This window comes from Callorhinchus milii, unplaced genomic scaffold, assembly GCF_018977255.1.
Source record: "Callorhinchus milii isolate IMCB2004 unplaced genomic scaffold, IMCB_Cmil_1.0 Scaffold2, whole genome shotgun sequence".
In the NCBI taxonomy this organism is placed as follows: Eukaryota; Metazoa; Chordata; class Chondrichthyes; order Chimaeriformes; family Callorhinchidae; genus Callorhinchus; species Callorhinchus milii.
In genome coordinates, this window is record NW_024704743.1 from 82,363,341 (window position 1) to 82,388,490 (window position 25,150).

The 25,150-nt window shown below is 38.4% G+C and overlaps 1 protein-coding gene across 1 annotated transcript in view; it reads left to right on the plus strand.

The window, feature by feature from the left end:
- tbc1d31 (TBC1 domain family, member 31) overlaps positions 1-25,150 on the plus strand; it is a 38,795-nt gene that overhangs the window by 10,682 nt on the left and 2,963 nt on the right. The window contains exons 8-20 of the mRNA XM_007900548.2: positions 999-1,178; positions 1,654-1,733; positions 2,716-2,862; positions 3,530-3,663; positions 3,760-3,893; positions 4,422-4,601; positions 6,159-6,391; positions 8,481-8,633; positions 11,830-11,965; positions 14,720-14,812; positions 15,720-15,860; positions 16,546-16,740; positions 23,667-23,820. Of these exons, the coding sequence (XP_007898739.1) occupies positions 999-1,178; positions 1,654-1,733; positions 2,716-2,862; positions 3,530-3,663; positions 3,760-3,893; positions 4,422-4,601; positions 6,159-6,391; positions 8,481-8,633; positions 11,830-11,965; positions 14,720-14,812; positions 15,720-15,860; positions 16,546-16,740; positions 23,667-23,820 (1,960 nt within the window). The remainder of the gene's footprint in view (positions 1-998; positions 1,179-1,653; positions 1,734-2,715; positions 2,863-3,529; positions 3,664-3,759; positions 3,894-4,421; positions 4,602-6,158; positions 6,392-8,480; positions 8,634-11,829; positions 11,966-14,719; positions 14,813-15,719; positions 15,861-16,545; positions 16,741-23,666; positions 23,821-25,150) is intronic.

Here is a 25,150-nt window from a genome sequence, read left to right on the forward strand (position 1 = left end):
TTCAGGAATTTCAGGGTTTAATCCCTGAGAGCATTTTCAAATTTCATTTCAATTTTTTAAAAAAATAAATGCAGTTAAGCATTCCAATTTACTCCATGAAGTCTCCCTTGTACATAAATAACAATGTGTAGTGTATAAGAATTTGAATTCATCTTTAATGGAACATTTTCAGTGAAAGTGCAAATAGTTTCATGTCTCCTTTTCAACTGAGATCTTGCAGCTATGGTTTGCATGGTGAGCAGCTTGTGAGCAGCTCAAGCCAAAGAGTGCTAAGGTCACCAATAGAAACTTTTTTGCATTTTACATCTATTACTATGATCTGTGGCCAAGCACGTAGCTTCATATGAAGGAAGGTTTTGAGAGAGACGCTAGACTGTCTCCTTGTTAACGGTTTCAGAACTGCACTACCTGATGCCTTGTTGCACGCCACCTCTCTGCTCTCTTTACCAGACAAGTTGTATATTGTGGAAAGGATCAATGATGGACATTTTTAAAAATCCTTTCACAAAAACATTAGTTCATAAACGTTAAACGTCAAAGTACAAGTTAACACTTAACAGTAGTTTAAATATAATTCTATATTTCCTATGCAAAAAAACAATCCACAGTATAATACTGGATCACATTTTTTCAATCTTAAATATATGTTGGGGCAGAGTCACTGCAGTGGTCTGATAACTGGGGACTGGTTTATATCAGTTTGCTGTTACACGGATGAAGTAATTCTAAACAATAAACTTTGCTCTATGTAATAATAGAGAAAAATTGGCACAAGATTAACTCAATTTCAGCAACTGAGATCATATAATTCTGGGGTAGAACAAGGCATCCATTCACTATATCATGATGCTTTGAGTACAGTGATTGCGAATGAGACAGTGTTTGGCATCTTTGAACATGTAGCATTCATCTTAATCCTTGCTAATACTATTTGTCTAAAAATTCAGCACAAGTGTAGGAAATCTTATTGTTCTTTGTCATGTTTTTGCTCTCTCCAGCCTCCGCCTCCTTTAGTTAAAGTAGTTACAGCGGGTTCCAAAGATCAAACAAGGCTAACTGGCCTTAAAATGAGAGTGGCTTCTGAAAGAGTAGAAAGACCTCGAGGAGGAAAATCAAGTGCGAGAAATGCACAGACCAGAATCCTGAGACCAGCTGATGCTTCCCTGGAAGACAAAGAGGTAAGAAATCTAGGGAGAGGTCAAGGACAACAAAATCAATTGGAATTTTAGGTTCACAAATCCAAATCCTGAAAACTCTACACATATGTTTACAGTGTCGCTATCATGTTGAAGCATATAAATTTGCGTGCGTCATTTTGTAAAATTGTGCACTTTTTCCAGTTGCATTTGTGCTTAATAAAAATTGAAATGTTACATTTCAAATTAAATTTGTTAATCTTTCATGGTGGATGTTCTGACTTTATTTTTTCCTCCCCATCCCTGAGACTTTTCTATGATCTCAAAATTATTGCGTTAGAAGCATAAATTTCATATTTAGTTATTTTCCTTCTAAAGTACAAATATTTGTTCTGGGCCTCTAACCCTCTTTGTTTATGTGTATTTGCTGCTGCTCTAAATCTGAGTTTCTACACCTCTCCATCTTAAAATTTCTCTGCTTTTATTGATATTTTTAAATTTCGCTGATGCATTTTAGAATGAGCTTCCAGTGGGCCTTAACAAAAAGCGTCTACAGACCTTGCTGAAGGAATTTGGTGAATATCCAGAAAAATACAGGTAAAGCAGACTGACTGCACTTGAAAGGATCCATAGTTTAAATGTTTATTAAATCAGTAGACATTACAATTGGTTTCAGTGCTTTAGGTTAGAAAGAGAAAAATCAACTAAAGTTTCTGTTTGTGAACTTTCTAGTGGAAAGAACAATACAGTGGAATCAGCTTTTGCCAGATGCCGATTAACACCAGACATTGGCTAAATCGAACAATGCCCGACCCGATTCATTTGTATTCGTATCTGTTTTAAATATGCCTGTTAATTCAGCCAAAAATCTGATTAATTCAGGCAAAATGCTGTGCTGGTCGCCGCCGAATGTACTCACTTGGGCCTTCTGTGTGTCGAGCGTTCAGCCACGAGGGACTCTGGGATGTAGATGGAAGGAGTCAAATTGCAATTGACAGCAGACTCCAGACATTCACAAGTGGCTGGAGCTGTGCTGTCAGTCAGTGAGAGGTGGTGGGACAAGGGAGGGAATGGGAGGAGTCAAAACACGAGTGATTGACAGCTGAGCCACTTTATAATGGCTGGAGCCCATACATTCATAAGCGGCTGCAGCTGTCAATCACCTCCGGGCCACCGCTAACTGGTCCCCTTCCCGTCCAATGGGAAGGAGGAAGCTTCTCTGCTGGGCAGGAAAGTCTGTGTTCTGCAGCCAAACAAAGATAAATATATTTTACTGAATTGAATGAGAGTATTTTAACATACCTGGTAATTAACATTGCTTCAAGTGAAACAACATTATTAGGTATTATACGGCGCTGCCATAGCTGCTTTGCTGGGCAGGAATGGTATTTTGGCTAACCTCAGACACCTCTTTCCTAAGTTGGACAAAATGTCTATTCCCGATGCGCCCGGCTTAACTGACTTTCACTGTAATATAAGTGGTTGAGCTGATTTCATTTTTTCTTTTGGGAATTAAATACAGGCGTTCTGTATTGATCAAGGGTTTAAAGAAATTATTTGTCTTTGATTTTCATTACAGAATGTTTATTTGGCGCTCTTTACTACAATTGCCTGAGAACCATACAGCTTTCAGTAGTCTTACTGACAAAGGAACACATTCTGCATTTCTGAGAATTCATGAGCAATACCCGATCAAAAGTCGAAAGCTGCTGAGAGTTCTTCAACGGTTTGTTTAAAAACTTCCTTCAAAATGCTGCTCACTATCTTTTTATGAAAAGCATTCATAATTATGGCCTGAATAACTGACAGAATCAGCGGACTGCTTACCATTAGCATTTTCCTTTATTTATTTAGTAGGATTTTTTTAAAGTTTTATATTTACTGGTACAATTACTTGAGGGTAATTACTTAAGATAATAATGCTTACATTTGATATAGTGCCTTTTATGTCAGGAAGATATCTCAAAGTGCTTCCCAGGATGCACTTTAAAGTGCGTCAGACTCTTAAAGAATGGAATGTCAATATTAGTCCGATGATTATGAAGCTACTGTTAACAAAGCTGATCAAACTCTTGAGAGCATTCCAAGTTGTATACATCACTGATAAGGGCAGATTTAGGATTGTTTAGGAGGATGCATTCAAAAATGCATTGAAGTGATGAAACTGTTATTAGGTGAGACCTTGGTTTAATAACTCATTCAAAAGATTCGAGCAGTTATTGAGAGCCACAGCCCAGACGTTTCCATCTTCCCAGCAGAAATAGAAAGTATCCCTAAAGTGAAGATGTAATGTGAAGGGGAAGTGAGAGGAGTAAAATTAAAACCTAAGCTAATACTTAGTAAAGAGTATAATCCTTGCTAAGACCTATACTAATACTCTGTTTGTTCTATAGGATATTATCGGCTATGGCGCATTGGTCAGCCATATTTCATGAAGTCTTATACCTCCCACTCCTAGCCTTCCCCTTTATAAAACTCTTTCAAAACAACCAGCTGATTGGGTTTGAAGTAATTGCTACAGTTATAAGTAAGTAAATTGGAGAATGAACATATTGTTTGTTGAAATTAAATCTGACACTGCTGCAATATAAATCTTTGTATTTGTCACTTTGTCTCTGTGCAGTGAACTGGTGTCAGGACTGGTTTGAGTACTTCCCAAACCCTCCAATAAATCTTCTAAGTATGATTGAGAATATCCTGGGTCATCTTGATAAAGAACTCCTGCAGCACTTTGTGACATACAATGTAACTACGCAGGTAATAAACTAGTCTGTTTCCTAATCTTACTTTACCTACTTTATAACAATACTGTATAACAATACAGTACAATACTGTGTATTGTTATAACTCTTTGACCACGCCTTCGGGCATCATTCCCCTCTTCTCGCCCCCCCTGACTCTCGCCCTGTAATCCAAAACCTGCATAAGGTTAATGTTTCTATTTCCCGCACCAGTCTTCCTTATGAATTCAGAGTTATAACAATTCAGATGTCAATTTACTGCAAACGTTGGGCAATTGGCGTGCATAAGTCGTGTAATTATATGGTTTCTGTGTTCTGACTGTCAGAGGTCTGAAAATATGATTCTCCTGCTGTACATCTACAATTGAAGCTAAATTTGGGAAATTCTAGTTCACGTTTGACATAACATTTTGTTGATTGGTCGCTCTGAGATAATGTTGTGATTATATTCAAAAGTTCAAATAGATTCCATGTTTTTAGTTGAACAACTTTTCTACCACATTTACTGACATTTACTTTTACTTACATTTGTTCCTGTCCCCAGACGTACGCTTGGCCATTCCTTGAAACCTTTTTCTCAGAGGTGTTAACCAGGGAGGAGTGGCTTAAGCTGTTTGATAATGTTTTCTCCAACCACCCATGCTTCCTGTTGATGGCAGTAGTAGCCTATTTGATCTGTTCCCGAGGCCCTTTGCTCCACTGTAATATAAAAGAAGACTTTGAGGTGAGAACGGAATTTAAATTGTTGTTTATGTTATAAATCACAAGCACTTTTCATTGTTCTATGAACTGTACTGTTTTGATATTGGAGTGTAATTATTTTCTCCCTGAGTTAGTACCTCTGGCCAGAAAGCCTATTCGCAGACCATTCCTGTTCCTATCTCAGCCAGAATCCAGGAATCCACTTGGCATCCAACCCCATCATTGTAATGTGTTCCGAAATGTTATCCTTTATGAAGTGCGCTATATAAAAGTTACTGTTGATGATGAATACATTAATTATAGTGACAGTGGACAACTTTGAGATGGGCTCAGCCAGTCTCCCCTCAAACCTAGAGTAACCTTACACTACCTGAACTGCAGCACATAATAATAATAATAATAATAATAATCCTTGCATTTGATATAGCGTTTTTCACGTCGGGAGGACGTCCCAAAGCGCTTCACAGAACACACTGTAAAGTGAATTGACTATATATTTGTGGGCAAACGCGGCAGCCAATTGCGCATAGATTAGAAACTCAATGGTTTGGGACTTGAATATATATCTCCATGCCATGGCTCTTAGCTTTGGTGCGTGGAATTTTGTCAGGATGCTTCAGATCGTTTTTCAGAGGATAAAATGCCTGAAAGTAGCTAAATGTCAACCAAGTCATGGCTATTTATCTAACTGAGCTATCAAATGTGCAATATCATGCATTAGTTTGAAAGCAATTGTAGTTTACACATTTAGAAGTCTGTTAAAGAAAAAAAAAATTTGTAAAGCACCTTTGCAAATCTTCGTATTAATGAAATCTTCACAGAGGCTGGTAGACTTTGTTTGCATTCTGTTAAATGTTCCCTTCCACTTGAAAACAATTGTGCAGTAAAAGTATTTAAGACAAAGGTACAAATTCAAGCTGTACAATGAATAATTTGTTTTGCTTTTTGCATTATTTAATAATATTCAATCCATGCTTTACTTGAATATTACCACTAATATCTAGATTATAGCAGCACTAAAAGGCTGGTTCTGGAGATAGGGAGCAGAGAAACCGGTGAAATTGATTTCATCCCAGGACTGTGGCTCCAGCAGTTTATTTAAGAGAAGAATGTGTATAGAAAAAAGTGTTTCATTCTCCCTGTACTGATTTTCCTTCCTTGCATTTGATATAGCACCTTATCATGTCTTTGAGACAAAGTGCTTCACAGAATATACTGTAAAGTCAATTGACTGTATATTTTGTGGGAGAAACGCAGCAGCCAATTGTGCACAGCAGTGTCCCACAAACAGTCGTGGATTGATTGACCAATATATTATATTTTGTTTTGAAGGAATTCTGCACCTTAAACAAACAAAAAAAATCGCAAACAAAAACGAGGGAAAATGTAAGTCTCCATGTCAGACTGTGGATTGATGCTCAATTGCATCATTTTTATGATTCGAGACATTTGTTTTGACTAAAATGACATGTAAAACTATTATATATAACATGTGGATTGGAGAGGGAGAGAGAGAGCAATTAAATCTACGTGTTCCAGATACTGTGCAAAGATTGTACAGATCTTTTCTCTGTTTCAGTATTTCTTCCATCATCGGAACAACCTGGATATAAATGCAATGATCAGAGAGGCATACCATCTTATGGATTGCACGCCTGCAGATATCCATCCCAAATATATGATTAATGACTTTGTACCATTAACCAAAGGACAGTATCCAATATTCAACAAATACCCAGTATTTATTGTCAACTACCAGGCTGAAGAACGGGAGAAGATTCGCCAAGAGGAGCTGGAGTATTTACAAGAGAAGTAAGTACATACTTTTGGGTTTTCTCCAGTTTCTTTTAGAATTGAGTATAAATAGGACATGCAAGATTGACTGTTTAAAATAAATATGTTGATTGAATCTTTGTGAAGATTCTTCAGATTATTATTATTACAAATGATTCCATCAAAGTAACTAAAAAAGCTACTTCGACCATTCCTCCAAATGTGTGACTTGCATCCATAACTGGAGCCTGGGCTGTAATGTCGGAGACTGCATTGTCAGTTCCTATCTTAAGAATGATAATAACCCAAGTCCTTTCTGCCTCTTCACGTGGATGTTAGATTCAAGAAGAGATAGCTTATCCTAGTGTTTTGGAAATTTACAACACAGGAGTAGGCCATTCAGCCCATTGGACTGCAGTACTGGATTGCAATTCTCCAGATAAATTGATCATTGATCTCATGGCTGAGATTTTGCTGCGCACAAGATGGTTGCCTTGTTTACCTACAAAAACAGTGATTTCTGTGAAGTACTTTGAAACGTTTCAATGTTATGGATGCTTTAAAAATACAAGTTCTTTCTGATTTATTGCTAAAGTCTTTCTTAAAATAAAAAACATTTTCCCACTCGTAAAAATATTCCACATGATAGTTATTGCAGCTGTGTAGAATGTACGTAAGAGGAGGTATATTGTGTGAGAGGAGGTATCATTTTGTGTGATGAATTTGGTTTCTTTTACAAACGACAAAATATTGCAGATGCTGGAAATCTGAAACAAAAATAGAAGTTGCTGGGAACACTCAGCAGGTCAGGCAGCATCTATGGAGAAAGAATGCTGCCTGACCTGCTGAGTGTTCCCAGTGACTACTATTTTTGTTTTTTGTTTTCTTTTACTGCTACAACAACAACCTCACTAAGTCAGTCAGGAACCTGGGTATTTTGTTTGACCCTGAACTGTCCTTTCTCCCCCACATCCGCGCCATGACCGGCACTGCCTACCACCACCTCCGCAATATTGCCAGACTCCGCCACTGCCTCTCCCCTCAGGCTGCCGAAACCCTCACCCATTCATTTGTCACATCAAGGCTCGATTACGGGAACTCCCTCCTCATCGGCCTTCCCAACTCTTCTCTTCATAAGCTGCACATCATCCAAAACTCTGCAGCTCGTGTACTCTCATGCACCAGGCTCCGTGACCCCATCACTACCACCCTCACCCGACTCCACTGGCTCCCCATCCCCCAGAGGATCGAGTTCAAGATCCTCGTCCTCGCTTTCAAGGCCATCCATGGCCTTGTCCCCTCCTATCTTTCTGAGGTGCTGACTCCCTGCCAACCTGCCCGCTCACTCCGTTCAGCGGGCTCAGGTCTGCTCCATGTCTCCCGCCCCACCCGCCCTTCCATTGGTGGCCGGGCTTTCAGCCTCTCTGCCCCCACACTCTGGAACTCCATCCCACGGTCCCTTCGCCTCGCTTCCTCCCCTCTCTTCGACCGTGCCTTTGGTCTCCCTCCCATGTCTCTGCCTTCCCTCATCTCTACACTACCCCTCCCTCATCCCTACACCACCCCTCCCCCATGCTCGGGCCCCGACACCTGACTACTCAGCAGTTTGGGACGTCCTCCTGACGTGAAAAGCGCTCTATAAATATAATTTTGTTGTTTTTGTTTGGTTTCTTTTACTGCTAGTTCAGATAGTCCAATTTTAGAGTGGAGAACTGCAATATGTACTGGAGCTCTGAAGAATATATGAAACCAAGATCTTTGTTGAGCTGATTAAGGGTAACGAAAACACTCGCTTTTATATAGTAGTGCTAAATACCAGGAAGCCTCCATTATAATGTGTTAATTTGGGTCCAGTGTCTCTCAGGCTCCAAGTTATAATGAAGCATGAAAAAAGATCAACTTTTGAATCGCCACTTTTGTGAATTTGTCTTCAAAGGAGCTTCTTATAATGGAATTGGTTTACCGGGCAATTAAGTTCTATGAAGGGTTCCATATTTAGCTGACTTTTTTTGCATATTCAGTTAGCAGCAGTTTCTTTTACTGTAAACGTTGCCGATATTATAAAATGCTTACATATCATACAATGTCTTTATGCACTGGTTCACTTTCTCTTGTGTGGTCTGTTCAGGCAGCTGGCACACGAGCTACATTCTGAAACTGTGAAGAGGCAGGCTGATGATGCTACCTGGTACGAGCAGCAAAAGCTGCTCCAGGAGGCTGAGGAGCAAAGAAGGAAGATTCTGCTAGAAGAAGAAAAGAAACTTACAGTACAGAGAATGAGGTTATTCTACACAAACTTAATCTGTTCCCATATTTTTACTGTTTGGAGGAGGGCATTCATTGATCGAGCATTGTCATACTGTTGTGTTTAAAAGCTATTAGTAGCATTGTATTGTCTTTTTTAAAATATGGGTTATCTTTCTGAGCTTCTCACTTATGTAGCCAATATGTATATTACCATATGTGTTTGCATGGTATAACTTGTAACAAACAGCTTAGTGTAGCAATAAGAATACGCCACTTACGTATGACTCTTAAACAGTTTGCATACTATCTCAACAACAACATTGCATTTTATATAACACATTTCACGTTAGAAGGCTGTCCCAAGGTGCTGGACAGTTAAGGGTTTGCACCGATGTGGGGTTTGGAATCATCAGGTTTGGAGGATAGGGGGTCTGGGAGGGTGGCTGAAAGCATGATCAAACAGGAGCGTCTTGAGACAGGCCTTGAAGGAGGCAAGGGAGAGTTATGAGCTGGAGGGATTCCAGGATGGAGTTCCAGAGGGTGAGGGCAGAAAAGCTGAAAGCCTGACCGCCAATGGTGGGGCTGGCAGGGCGGGGGACATGAATCAAGCCAGTGTCTGCCGAGCGGAGGGAGCGGATAGGTTGGTATGGTGTTAGTAGGTCACAGAGGTAGGGAGGAGCAAGACCATAGAGGGCTTTAAAAGTAAGGACAAGAATGAATACAGCAACTCAATTATTCATAATAATAATAGTCCTTATATTTTATATAGCGCTTTTCACATTTTTGAGACATCTCAAAGCGCTTCACAGAATATACTGTAAAGTGATTGACTATTATGTGGGCAAAACGTGGTAGCAAATTGCGCACAGCAATGTCCCACAAATAAACAGTTGTGGATTGAGTGACCAAATTATTATTGTTTTTTTCTTGAGAGATTATTATCAGGCATGTGAAGTAAGGAAACTTGCCCAAGGTATTGCCCTGCTGGGAAAATTATTAGTAATTTTGGATTATTAAGGATTATTAGAAATTTTGACCAATTTTTACCTTTTTTTCAGTCACAGTCTATGGTTAAAAACAATTTCTCTTCAATTTGATTTTTTAAAAAATGGATTGACAGACTTTTATTTGCGTCTTTAATTCTAAATTGCTCAATGTAAAATTAAAGATAGAAAGTCACAGAGGGGCAGAAAATTAGAGACAGAATAAATGGCTCACAGAAAGCGGAAGAGAGGAGAATGAGCGAGAGGAAGAGTGAAAGAAAGGCTGGCACAGTATGGTACAATAAAGACAATATAACCTCATGGCGCTGTAGCCTATTTGTATTGTGCATTGATGTCCAATTATCTACACTATTTGTTTATCCACAATGGGATAAGTTTCAGGTAGTGTAGATAATTGACTACTGTATTGATGTTTGTTCAGAATGGAACACTGACCTGATGTCCTGTAATTTCGCCATATTTTAGCACTGGAACAGTCCAGCACACAAGAAATTATCTAGCCAGTTGCATTCATTCACAGATATCATTCCCATTAACAACAAATCAAAACTGTAATGAGGCACGTTATAACAACCACTTTACAGTATATTCTGTGAAGTGCTTTGAGACTTCTAGGAGAAGTGAAACGCTATATCAAACGCAAGGATTATTATCATTATTAATTACTCACTGGTTTCTTGGAAAATGTCTACACTAAAGTTTCCAGATTTTTTTATTCCAAGAATAAATGAAGCATGCAGTGGATAATATCCTAACCTCTGCTCTCACACATTGTATTAGATTTTCTTCTGTAGATCATTATTTTTCTGTGTTTCCTGTCTGCGACTTTGAGTGCATCAAGAAATTATAAAAACAATGCTTCTGTTTCACTCCTCTTAGTGTTTTTACTTGTGCCATTGGGATTTTTTTTGTTTTAAGACTGGTGTCTTATTTATAATTTACTGCTCATTCTTGATGCCAACTCTCTCCAATTTTCTTTGATTTCCCTTAAGATAAAGTACATACTAATAAAATTAGATTTCACATGTTTTCTGAGTATTAAACACTTAGAAAACAAAGGTTAGGATATTATCCACTGCATGCTTCATTTATTCTTGGAATAAAAAAATCTGGAAACTTTAGTGTAGACATTTTCCAAGAAACCCAGTGAGTAATTAGTAATGATAATAATCCTTGTTTCACCCTACTTCAGAGAGTGAGTTTTTCTTTCTAGTCTTCTCTACTCTCTTTTTTCTTCTACTGCTTGATTCTTTCCTGCTGTTCTCTTTTTTTTATTCCTCTTTGTTATATTTTTCTTTAGTTCTCTGCCTTTATTTTCCTCCTCGTTTTCTTTAACCCACTGTCCTTCATAATTCCCCATGGTTATTATGTTCTCATGCTTGTCCAATGCTCTCCAATCCAGAAGATTTGTTTGTTACTGTACTGCCTCTGTATATGTCTGCTGACTCCTGCTGCCACACAGCAAGAGTCACTGGGGGAATACCGTTGCAAGTTTGAGTTATTCAAGCCTCCTCGAATGTGAAATCAATTTTTCCTAAATGGGGAATTGATCTCTTCATTGTGAAAGCAAAAAAAAGGATATTTACTAAGAGCAATATCAGACAGGAAACGGGCAAATTGAGCAGGAAAACAAGCAGCAAATTGAGGAACAACATAAGGAGACACATTGAATCATATTCCAGGTTTATTTTATTTTCTACATTTGATATGAAACCTTTTTTTAAAAAAAATTAGGAATCAACATTCTGAACCTCTGAGCTTGTGTCAGTCTTGGGTTCAATATCGTAATCGTTTTTCCTTGATTTAATGCAAATACAAGGTAAATAAGTATGAAATGCAAGGATTATTAATGCCCACAACATAAATAAATAAACCTTACTAAGCTGATATAATCAAATCTATGTTGCTTTGGTAAATCAGGTAGTTACTGTCCTAATTTTTGGAAAAACTATGTATTGAAAAAAATCTGGAAAATTAATAATAAATTCCAAATAATGGATCAGAGCTGATTTTGTTTTCTCATTGCTCTTTTAGGGCAATTGTAACACTTTAATCTGCTGCAAAGTCTAGTGTATACAAAATATTGTTTTCCGGAATTGAACACTTGTTACATTTTGCCCACAAAATATACAGTCAATTCACTTTACAGTATATTCTGTGAAGCGCTTTGAGACGTCTCAACAATATAAGGTGCTATATCAAATGTAATTATTATTAATTTTGAAGGCTTACTGCTATGAAGCGTGAAATGAAAGTGAAGGAACTTCACCTCTTAGATGCATCACGCAGGCGCTTTCTGAAACATCAGCAGGATCATCGGAAATCTGAACTCAGGAGGCTTGATGATGAGATTGCCAGAAAGGTCTGTGTAATTTTATTTGATTAATTTTATTTGCAACTATCGTAGTTTGTAGATAATATTTGCTGAACAAACATTCTATTGGAAGTATGATTTTTTNCCAGCCCCAACTCTGACAACAAGTAAGGAGAATGATATATTAGCCTATGTATAAAGTTCAAATAAGTTGCATTCTGCTTTTCTGTTCTTTCCTTCACTTTTGGGGCCTATTGCCTGCATTAGATTCACCCATGACTTGCCAAAGTTTTACAATTCTTGTGAAACTAGCAAAAAACTTTAGTAACTGTCTTAAGCAAAAATAGAATAGGTTTCAGACTGCAACAGAAAAAGATCTTCAATCAATAAATAGTGCATTGGTTTTAAAACTCAATTTTGTGAACATGTTTCAAATCATGTCAGACCATCAGATGAAAAACTCCTTCTCCAATTGTTGCAAGTGAAAATGTTTTTTTGGTAGTCTTCTCCCAAGTGAGCACAAGCTGCCTATAATTTGTTTTGTGCTCAGATGATGACTTGTCTACCAAACAGCAAGGATGCCAATGGAGCTTGAGGAGCAATTATTCAGAGGTTGAGTGGAATACCTTTTTGTGATACAGTAGTCAGACCTTTACCCTATCAACAGACTCATGCTCTTAAATTAAGTCGGAAGTGTTCAATGTTAATGCATCATCAAATATTCCATCCCTAGGATTAATATTCCAAATCTTAATGAGCACAATACTACCAACAAAAATTGTACACAGGCTTTGTATCATAGAATTATAGAGCATAGAAGGAGGCCCATCGTGTCTCTGCCATACTCTTTGAAAAGAGCTATCCAAATCAATCTCATTCCCCCGCTCTCTCCCCATAGCCCTGCAAACGTGTCCTCCCCAAATAATTATCTACTTCTCTTAAAAGTTGTTGTTGAATCAGCTTCACCACCCTTTCAGGCAATGCATTCCAGATCCGAACAACTCGCTGTGTGAAAACATTTCTCCTCACCTCCCCTCTGTTTCTTTTAACAACTATTTTAAATCGGTGTCCTCAGGTTATCGACTATCGCGCCAGTGAAAATAGTTTCTCCTTGTTCCCCCTATCGAATACCCTCATAATTTTGAAAACTTTTATTAAGTCTCCTCTTAACCTTCTCTGCTCCAAGGAGAATAATCCAGCTTCTCTAGCCTCTCCTCATAACTGAAGTCCCTCATTCCTGGTAAATCCTGGTACCATGCTGGTAAATCTCCTTTGCACCCTCTCCAATGCCTTGACATCCTTCCTAAAGAATGGTGCCAGAACTGAACGCAGTACTTATTTAAGGAAGGATGTGCTTGTCTTGGAGGGGGTGCAGCGTAGATTTACTAGGTTAGTACCAGGGATGAAGGGGATGAGTTTCGAGGATAGGCTGACCAATTTGGGCCTATATTCTCGAGAATATAGAAGAATTAGAGGGGATCTTATAGAAACCTATAATATCATCAAAGGGCATGATAGAGTAGATAGTGGGAGATTGTTTCCCCTGGTTGGAGAAACTAAAACCGGGGTCACAACCTTAAAATCAGAGGCCAGACCTTTGGCACTGAGTTGAGGAAGAAATTCTTCACTCAAAGGGTGGTGAATGTATGGAACTCACTACCCCAAAGGGCTGTTGACGCTCAGTCCTTGAACATATTCAAGACTGAGATAGATAGATTTCTTATTGCAAAAGGGATTAAGGGATATAGGGATAAGGCTGGGTCAGGTTATTAGCTGGAGTTAGATTAGAAGATCAGCCATGATTGAATGGCGGGGCAGGCTCGAGGGGCTGAATGGTCTACTCCTGCTCCTACATGTTATGTTATTCTAGCTGAGGTCTAACCAGTGTTTTATAAAGGTTCATCATAACTTCATGACTTTTGTATTCTATGTCCCTATTTATAAAGCCTAGTATCCCGTACATTTTTTTTAACAGCTTTATCTAGCTGTCCTGCCACCTTCAAAGATTTACTTATATGAACCCTCAGGTCTCTGTTCCTTCACCCCCTTTAAGATTGTACCATCAGCTTATATTGCCTCTCCTTATTCTTCCTCCCAAAATGCATCACTTTGCATTTCTCCACATTAAACTTCATCTGCCACGTGTTTGCCCATTTTACCAGTCTGTCTATGACCCCTTGCAGTCTGCTACTATCCTCCTCACTGTTTACTACTTTTCCTAGCTTAAATGTATGTATTAAACAATCTGTAAATCAAAGTTGTACTTTGGAAAAGGATTTATTGCTTATCAGCAGAAAGGTAAAAAAATCAACAGCAAATGATATCTAGATTCCTAAATAGGACAAATTGTGAAACTTACCTATTTATTTCTATTTGTGGTGTTGTGTAATATCTCATTCTTTCATTCCTTCAATGCAAATATACTATTGAGCAATGATAGCAATTTTCAGCCTACAATAAGGTTTAGTGATTCTCCGTATAATAACTTCCCTCATTTTTGTTACGTTACATTCTCTCCCCTCCCACTCTGTGTGCCATATTGCCATGCATTATCTGTCTGTAGGAGACGGCAGATGTCCCAATCACAGTAAACTTTTTCTTGCATTCTCTGAGGGGAAGCATTTTGTCTGTTCGGTTCTCTGAGAGGTCATGGCTAAAAACGAAATCTCACCATGTGGGGAATCTCAGCTGTGAATCCCTTTCTAAACCTCTTTATACACCTTGCATTTTGTTTACCCACACGCTTGTCTTTTATTGAAGTATAGAAAGTTACTGGATTTTATGTACTGTATTTTGTTTAAGATGTCTCTCCGGGACCAGGAAACGTCTGCCTTTGTTCAAGACATTGAAGTGAGGAAAATGGAAATAGATACACAACGACAGATATTTGAACAAGTATGAATTAAATCAAATCTACTTTCTTGTATCTTGAACATAACAAAAGCAAAAGTTCAATAGTCATATAGATTTTAAATGTATTAGCATTTAGATGTTTTACTAATAGTGCTCAGCTGCACAGGCCATTAAGGTCAAAGGTTCAATAACTGATCTAAGCTGAATCAGATGTTCTCAGATGGAGTGGCTACAGGGATCAATACAGTTGGTCTTAATCCCCCTAGATTAGGGATTTCTGCTGCTGAGTATCCATGTGTGGATGTGGACATTAGGAGAAAATAGGATTAGGTCTGGTATGATACCCTCCACAGGTAATTAGTTTGTCAACACTTATTGCCTGGGATTACTGGTGGGTTGCTGGCAGCTGTAAAAACATTACCCCAATTGTGAGATGGCAACAATACGTGTTTGACTGTGTATGCACACAGCAGCCAGTTTGCTCCTTGCGTTGGTCCGTTCTTGCTAAAAGAAAAATGGCTAAGTTCTGGGTAATCGGGTCACTACCATTGTCACTTTGATTGCTGTACACACAAAAAACTGAAAGTGATTTTGGTGGCCCGATGCTCCAGGCTTCAGATATTTTGTAGTGCAGCAATCTAAAATGGCTGACTTCTGAATCATTAGTCTGCCTTTGATATCACTTCTTGTTTTGCACGTGTGGCAAAGCTGATAGTGACATTGACGGTATCCTAATGACCTGTATGTTTTAATGCAAAAAAAAAAGTCAGCGAGTAGGAAGTGATCAATCAGACTGTGCATATGCAGAATAAAGTGAGTCTGAAGTATAACTGCAAATTAATACTATAGCAAGGGGCATTATGAAGGAGAGTTATTCTGGGTTCAGTAATGCATATTCAAGATTTGCAAACTCCATTGATCTTGATGGAAAATATTGCTGTTTGTGTAGCAACTTGCCAAAGAGCAGGAATCTGTAACACAGAAGGTGAAAGGAGACCTGGAGACCCATCGTCTAAAAACAGATATTGAAGATCAAATGTTTACCAGGTTGTTGGAAAAGGAACAGCGTCCGGACTTTAACTCTTGTAAGGTAAGGGGAGAAAAGTTACCATAGTACAGTAAATTGAGATAGGATCCTGGCAGTCCTTTATTGATGAAGCAACTTTAGAAAATTGTGTACTTCAGAATGATCATATTGGTTATCATTTCAAATAGGTTCATTTTGTCAACTTAAAATAAAACTAAACAACAATGAAGTAAGATGAGTTGGATAATTTCTGCTACTGCAAGGCAACATCAGAAGTAAATAGATGACTCAAATAAATACCTAAGGGCTCAAAGTTGTTGCAGAGGAGACTTTATAGAACATATTTGATATCCTAAATAGGAGAAAGTAAACCCAGAACAATATTCACAGATACACCAAGGGCAAGAGTGCAGATTTAGGAGATGCCAGAAAGTTGATATCTTTGCACAAAATGTAAGAGCACTTTACTGTAAAATCATAGTTTGTTTACTGGCAACATACTGATTTTTAAAAACAAAAGCATTTACTGCAACAGCTTAGAAACTTACAGCATGGAAGAAGGCCATTCAATCCATCGTATCAAGCTTGAACAGGCTAGCAGGAGTATATCCAGAATAGAAGATCAAATTTTCTTTATTCAAGTGAAGCTGTAAACTGGCTCCAGAGTACAATAAAATCGCTTCTTCTGGATTCCAGGTCTGCTATGAGTATACTTTTACTGATGTGAATTTGACTTATTTATTTGAAGGAAATTGAAAAGGGCTTGGCTGAAGCAGACCAACTGTGTATTGATCTAGACTGGGAAACGAAGATGCTACAGAAGCAAAAGGCAGATGATTTAGATCAGGAAAAGCGGCAGTTGGAGTTATTACGTCTTGCCAATGAAAATAAGGACAGAGAAACCAGGCTTCTGAATGTGATGAAGGAAGTTAAAGGAAAGCAGGTAAGTAATACTGTATGCTGAGATGTTATAAAATAAATCTGTGTGAAATAGACTTTCTATTGATCAGTTTCAGCAAAATTAGTTAATTTGCCCATCCCCAAAATAAATTAAGAGCATAGAAATCCCTTCAATACAAATATGAGATGGTAATTAATGTGTAACCATATCAGACTTTTAAGGTATCGTAAAGTAACATAAATGAAAAAGGTTTATGCTGATTGTATATCTTTAAACGATATATATATCATTGTTTTCATCAATGATTTTTTTATTGTCAGTCAAGTACTGCTATCATGATGCAAGGTTCCTAAAAGTGACAATGAGCCTGAAGAGAGATTTGTAATGTTCAGTTATTCCTATAGTTTTTAATGCAGTAAATTGCCTTAGATTTCGAAGCTATATGAGCCCCATTTATGTAGTTGAATAAAACCATATTTTACACATAAAGTCAAACTATTATCAGAAATGAATCAATGGTTTTTGAACAATAGTTTCAGGAAACAGCATTTGGTACCCCTCCTTTATTAAAGCATTTTTGACATGGAAGAATAAATCCAAAGATGCTGTGCCGTTCGCTGCTTTTCAGGATAACCTCACACTGGTCACACACCAGCCAGATTGTGATCAAGAAATTGTCAGCATTCTATCCTTAAACTGAAATGAACACTTTTCAAAAATACAACGGAGGAAATAAGTCTATAGAGATAACAGATGGAAATAATGGAAACTGGGCAATTTATAACTGGAGACATTGGTTTCTTTGATCTTGGATTAAGAAGGCCATTCCACTACTTATGGGCAATATAATGGAAGATCAATTCTAAGAATTGCACTGTAAGAAGATTGTATGACTTTTACTCCCTTGTTAGAGTAAAATTGAATTGGGACATTGGAATTTTTTTATTATAGTTTAATTTTTACCTTAAACGGGTACCACAGCAATTTCCTTTGCTAGTGTTTATGAGCTTTATTAGTTATTTCCAAATCTTGGTTCTAAAATAAACCAACAGCTATTGATTCCACAATCTCAACCTAATCTCAACTTCAATTTTACCATATTTCATGCCTATTTTTATTTGTGTGCCTGTGCACTGATCCACACAGAGTGTTAAAAGTCTAGAGATTGGTAAGGAGCAGGATCAAATTTAAGAAACCATTTGAGTTCCTGAAATGGCTGCTTCTGCACAAACATGTTTCATGCTTGAAAATGTATACATTCTTAGTATTTGACAAGATGAATAGTGCAAACACTGAGTTGTGAAATTAAGTTGTGCAAGGAAACCATCATACAAAGGTGTTACTGTTAATGCTTGACTAAATGTAAACAATACTTCCACTGCACTAAGTAATAATTCTTGTATTTGATATAGCTCCTTATAATTTTGTCAAGAAATCTGAGTGATTCATACACTGTGATATTGTGCAACTGTATTTTGTGGGCGAACATGGCAACTAATTTGTGCACAGCAGTTTCTCACACTATCCATGGGATGAATGCCCAGTTTTATTTAGGAAAAATTCCCTTCTCCTTTCAAACAGTGCCACTTGATTTTAATGTCAATCTGAACAGGCGGAAAGGTCTTCAGTTTATCGCCTCATCAAATGGCTCTCAATTTAGCCAGGTTGATGCACTGAATATCAACATTGAATATTGTTTCGTAAGATTTAAATTGAATATCTGGGCACAGAGTACTAGGTCATGGTTTTACACTTGGTTTACTCTACAAAGGAGATGCAATTTCAGACACATATTCTGATTGGAGGAAAGACACTTCCCTAAAGAAAGGGAATACTGAATAGTGATTTAACCTGTGTCTCGTACCTCCTAGTGGCTAGTTTCAGATTTACATTGGCAGAGATGTGCAAACAGTATTGATTGGCAACAATTACTGCAATAAACACATTTTTTAAAAAATGTTGCTACCGGTGGCAACCATACAAATACTAATTTGAGGGGCAGACCAGTCACTATTGGCAGGGAATCTTATCGTCTGCTCCTGTTAATCTTGTAGCCAAAACATAATGCTGAGAGAGGTCCTACCTGTACAAGCAATGAGAAGCTCATTCTTGCAGCCTGATCTGTTAGATATCAAGTCCTGAATGAGAGCCAATTTCCTACAGTTGAATGTCGACAAGACCGAAGCTCTTCTGCTCGGCTACCATCAGCGCCTCCTAACCTCACGCGCTAACAGCATCACTGTACATTGATGCACTCTCCACCTCACTGAGCTATTAGGGAACCATGGTGTCTTGTTCAACTCTCAACTGTACTTTAAAACCCACATGCGTGCCATTACCTATTCTGCTTTCCCTCACCTCCGCAACATTGTCCGCTTCCGCCACTATCTCTCCCCTCAGGCTGCTGAAACCCTCGTCCACGCTTTAATTATGTACAGGTTTGACTACTCTTAACTCCCTGCTTGCTGGACTTCCCAACTCTTCCCTCCACAAGCTGCAGATTATTCAGAACTGAGGGAAGGGGGTGGTAGTGGTAAGACAACCAAATGCGCGGTCGAAGAAGAAGGTCTTGAGATGGGTCTTGAAGGAGGCAAGGGAGGGGGCAAGGGGAAAGGACTCCAGGATGGAGTTCCAGCGGGTGGGCGCAGAAAGGCTAAAGGCTGAATCTCCAATTGTGGAGCGGGTAGGGCAGGAGACGGGGATATGGAGTAGGCCGGTACTGCTGAGCGAAGGGAGGGGATGGGTTGTTTGGGGTTTAGGAGGTCATAGAGGTAGGGTGTAGTAAGACCCTGGAAGGTTTTAAAGGTGAGGATGAGGATTTTAAACTAGTCACTATATCCAAGTGGCTACAACAACAACAAGATTGCATTTATAGAGCGTCTTTCACGTCAGGAGGACGTCCAAGGCGCTGGACAGTTGGGTCGGGACCCGAGCAGGGGGGTAAATCAGGGTGAGGGAAGGGAGGGTGCGACGATGGGGTAGAGAGTCGAGAGGGGAGCTGAAGGCACGGTTGAAGAGATCACAAATGTAGACCACGAGTTATAGTAAACCAGACTCTGCGTATCTGGAATTCAGACCAAGTTGGACCAGGCAGGAGAAAGCTTATTCGCTCGCTTCTGCTCTTGGGATTCAAACCGAGTCAAAGTGTGGGTAAGCCAGGGTTTATTGTAAACTCGTGCTGTACATTTGTGTAATGTAGCCAGTTGGATACAGTACCCCACTCCTAGCTTTATGGCTTTTTGAAACATAATTTAGAATGTACTACTTGACTACTATTAAGATAATTAATGTGGAGTCCTGTAGCTCAGTGGTTAGAGCACGCGCTTTGCAAGTGAGAGACCTGAGTTCAATTCCAGGCAGAGGGCGAAACCTTGGGCAAGTTTCCTTACTCCACACGCCTAATAATAATCCCTCCAAAAAAAAAAAAACAATAATTAAATTGGTCATTTTCAATCTACGACTGTTTGTGGGACATTGCTGTGTGCAATTGGCTGCCGCGTTCGCCCACAAATATACAGTCAATTCACTTTACAGTGTGTTCTGTGAAGCGCTTTGGGACGTCCTCCCGACGTGAAAAGCGCTATATCAAATGCAAGGATTATTATTATTATTATAATTTATTAATTTAAACTTAACCTATTAACCATTCACAACAGTAAAATATAAAATGATTATGCAGTAGCAGAGTAGCCCAGGATACTGATATATAATCGGACAGCCATTCAATAGGCTCAAAGACGAGGCACCTCTCACTAACACTGAACAACTGTTCAATTCAGTGAATAATAAAACACTCCTCTGTAGAATCCTCCTTATAATCCTCTGATTGTACCTCAGAATAATTGTCTTCTGGATTCAGAGCCTGACTTATGGTTTCTGTATCATTGCAACCTTTGTCAAACTCTTGAGACAGGCTGCTGAGGCACAGATTCCTGAGCACTTGGCTCACTCTGTAACATCAGCTATGATGAACTTTTCCATTCTATCACCTACAGAAAAGCTGTGCAGATTTGCACTGTTTCCTGACAGTAATAAAGCCCTATCAGATTTACCAGCTGACAAAGTTTGATTAAACTTCTGAGCATTTGCGCTGGTGTTGTTTATTTCAGTCCAGCCAGGTTTAACACTGTCCAGCTTGTGGACTTGCTTGGAATCCACTAACAAGACAGCTCTAGCATTAATTATTCCCTGTTTCTGCTCACACCACACTACCTTGACACTCTGCACATCCATTTACAGCTGTCCAATTTTTTTTATTTGATAATGACACTAGAGAGTAATTTTCACTTCTTCCATTTAAAAATCATCAACTTCACCTTATTAACATTAGGCATATAGGCTGACAGCATCGTAAAGGTGTTGCATTTGTGGCCAATTACTGTTGAGCTGGACAATTCCCGGCTGATCCATGTCGGCGTTTTTCTGGAGACTGACATTTTCATGAAATTGGCTACCTTCTCCTGATAGTCATATCACAGCTCTTGGCTTACTGCTTTTTCGGCATATCCATTCAGCTCATGCTTCTTTGAAACAGATTGTTTGATCGTTCATTTTGTTGCTGTTTGTGGAGGATTCCTGGCAAAAATTAGGTGCCTCATTTGCCTAAATAACAACTGCTGCACATAAAATAACACATTATTTGCAGTACTTTAATATGTTTTGATATGTTAAGGCCCTATTTAAAAATGCATGTGTATTTAAATATTTGGGTCAGCCAGTGTTTGAATGCTGTGAGGTGTGTCTCTGTGGCATATTGTGTGGCTACAGTTGAATTCTGACAGTTTGGCTCCTCTTCCCACCACTCTTGTCATGGGCAGCTTTTCTAATTCACACCCTTTTGCAGTTATTAAGAGCCAAATTCGTAAACCTACTTGTGCAGTATTCTGCCAGTGTGAATTTAAATTATAGGGTGTGATTTAAATCTTCCAGCTGCACTTGAGTAAGGTATTGAAAGTGAACACCTAGAAAACATAGAATTAGAATTCTAGGATCATGCCCACTCCACTCATAAACCCACCGAAAGCTACTGAATAATGAACTTCACTCAACCCACTATATCTCCTGAGGGTAAGCTCTACTTGGAGACTAAAGCAACATTTATTGTATCCCAAGGTCTCTGTTATTCCAACATAGCCTCCTCCCTGAGCTGTGAAGAAATCATTGAATCCTCTGGAGCATTTGTTCCTCTCAGTCTGAAAGCTATACCAATGTACTCAACTAGTTATCTTTTGCATGAATAATTGTTCCAGTTTCAACTGCTTTCATTGGGAATCTGTTCCACATACCACTATGGGAGAGGGAGAGGAGGGATTTTTCTTATCTCTGCTCCTATTTGAGATTTTTTACATTTCATCTATGGTCTCCAGTTCTGCTGCCATGATTTAAATCAAATAGATCATGGTTCCAACTGTTCCTCCCATTTAAGACCTGAGTTATGCTTACAACTATTGTCTTTTTCCTGAGAACAAGCTTAGTTGTCCAGTTTTCAACTCACAAATTAGGCAAACAAGTTCAGAATCTTCGTTGATGCACTTATCCAAATCTACTCGAGTGAATCAATGTCCTCTTGAAGGTGCAGTACCTAAATCTGTACATAATATTGCAAAAGTAGCCTGCTCTTGATCTATACAAGGTTAGATTAGATTTAAGTGAATTTCCCTCAAGGTCTAATCTAATATTTGATTAGCTTTGTTGTTAGCAGTTTCATAAGTGATCAATACTTGAACTCAAATACATTTGCTTCCACATCTCTGCAAATAGACGATCCTTTATATTGTACACCTGTTTACTGTTTCTAAAAAAAACAAGTAAATTGTTTCTATTAGAGAGGCTTGATTTACTATCTTAGTTATTCAAATAATTACAGTAGATAATAATATCCTTGCATTTGATATAGCCTGACCTATTTTATTTAAATCTATGTATCATAATACATAAAGCATAATTTTTCTTTGAGGTGAACATTCATAGCGTCCCAGAAGATAATACTCTCAAGCATTTTCTCACCACAGAAGTTTGACGAACTGATCTTCACTTCCAGCCACATAGCTGTCTACTTTTTGAATAATGGGATAACATTTTCGATCCTCCCATTCTTGGGTGTTCATGGAGCTCTTAAAATGGTTATAATGATTTCTCACTACTTGACTTAAGCTGTTCCAAATCCCACAGCTGTTGGTTGGGTAGCAGAGATCACAAAACTAAATTTCTAATGGCTTGCCCAAAAGGCTAAGGTGATTATATGTGCACAAGATTTTAATGCATGCGTACAATGTAGGCAAGGAGAAGTCAATGTAAAAGCAGCAGAGCTTGGAATACTGCAGTGCGTCCTATTTGACACTACATTTCAAGTATCTGGGCCCACAATATAAAAGCAGTATTACAAGTTTATCTCTTACCAATTTCAGTTTGTAAGAATGCTCTTGTAAATGTTGTTTGCAAGCATTTGTTCAATCATGTTATTCCCATGGTGTATTTATCTTTTTTAAACTGTCAAGCAAGTTGCAGTGTCTTGTTTTTCATTATGTTTGTGGTGACAATGATTTTGAAGTACAGTATTCCTTAAGGAAATCATTAGCAGTTCAATGCTGATCCTATGGTCAGAGAACAAAATCCAGCATAACCTTGCATTGAATTGCCGAGCGTATCCAAGATTGAATTCCCTGTATTGACAAAAATAGTCAAGTTTCAATTAGCAACAATGAAGCCCTACCCTTTATCATATCAATCTTTACTCTATGATTTTAGTATTGGGCAATACAGTTGTACACAAACCTACATTTTAGAAAAACCTCTCAATAATAACTAAGAGTTAACATCATAGAATATATAATCCTGCAAATTAAGTTTGTTGGCTTCTAAATTATTTTCAAATGTAGTAGGAGAAATCACTTTGTGCATTTATGTTTTGTAGTGTTGTTAGTAGCTGAGTTGCGATCTGTACATGTTTCATTTTGTTTCCTTATTAGTGGGATGCGGTTATGGAAAGACAAGCTCAGGTGGAAGCACAACAGCGTGCAAGATTTGTTTCAGACGCTGCCAGGCGGCAGTTCATGGCAGATGAAATGACTAAAACAATGGAGCATGTTGAACAACTGCACAAAAGTCTAGATGAATCTTTTGGTAATGTTCTAAGTGTTTTCAATGTTATGGTATGACTTACTCTTAATGGTTTCTGTAAGAGGAATTTCTGTTTTTGAAAAACAGTTGCTGACGAAATATTCCTCACACTGGATTATCCTCAATGAATTTTTTACCACAACCCTAACCTTCCTTCCTGCTTACCTGCCTGAATTCCTCATCCTCTTTATCTATCTTTACACCCCATCTTAAGACCTACCACTTTGACTGTGCCTATAATCACCTCTCCCTTTCTTCGGAGTCAAACCCTATCACTGTATAGAGTTCTAAAACGCCATCCTGCATGAAAGGCGCTATATAAATGCAAGCTATTGTTATTGCTGATCTTTTGTTGAGGATGGTAGAGAAATAATAATAATCCTTGCATTTAATATAACGCCTCATCACATTGTTGATGACTCAAAGCGCTTCACAGAATGCATTGTAAAGTGGACTGACTGTATTTTGTGGGTGAAATGAATTGAAAGAAAAGGAAAATTAGGCACTCATGATATGGGATATCGAGAATAACCCAACGTGAGGAATAATTTGTTAGATTTTTTTNCAAAACTAGAAATTGATCTTTCAGTTGAAGAGAGATGTGTTAATTCAAGAGAGAGAAATTCAGAGAGAGTCGCAGCCTAAGGTATCCTTTTCTTCCACATCTGAGCAGCCAATTAGTAGAGTTGGTAAAAGCTAGGGAACAGTCCAACTGTCTTTCGCTTGGTCAGAGAGAAGCCATCCCAATGAAAAAACACTTAAATTGCTTTTCAGTTTTTGTTTTACATTATTGAACAGGAGGTATATTTCCACACAATTAATGGCAACTAAAACCTAGAGGTCAAAGTACTCCCATTGGAAACCTAAAGAAATAACAGAGTTATTTAAAAGAATAATTCCTCAATAACAAGGAATGTTCGCTTTATTATACTACCCAAGATCAGCCTCCTCCTGCATAGATTTCTCTATAATGTATGTCGGAGCAGCCTGAGAGCTGATCAAGCCACCCAACTCCAGAAAAGCCCAATACCAACTCAGTATGCAACAATACTCAGGAAATGTATGGTAATACCCAGCTAGCTAACGCTGGTTAGGCACATTCGTTTGGCCTTCAGGGGCCACTTCATCTCCTCCCCGAAACATACTTCACCAGTGCAGGTGGAGCAGATTCTAGGTAGTTTGTTACAGAAAGGATTCTTCACTTATAGGTAAAGAACAATTTTGTGATTTATTTTCTCTATTTGTTGGGCAAGAGAGTACTTTGAACAAACTCCAGATTTAAGTTCCATTGATTAGTAGCAAAGGTGTTCATCCTTGTATAAAATGTTACAAA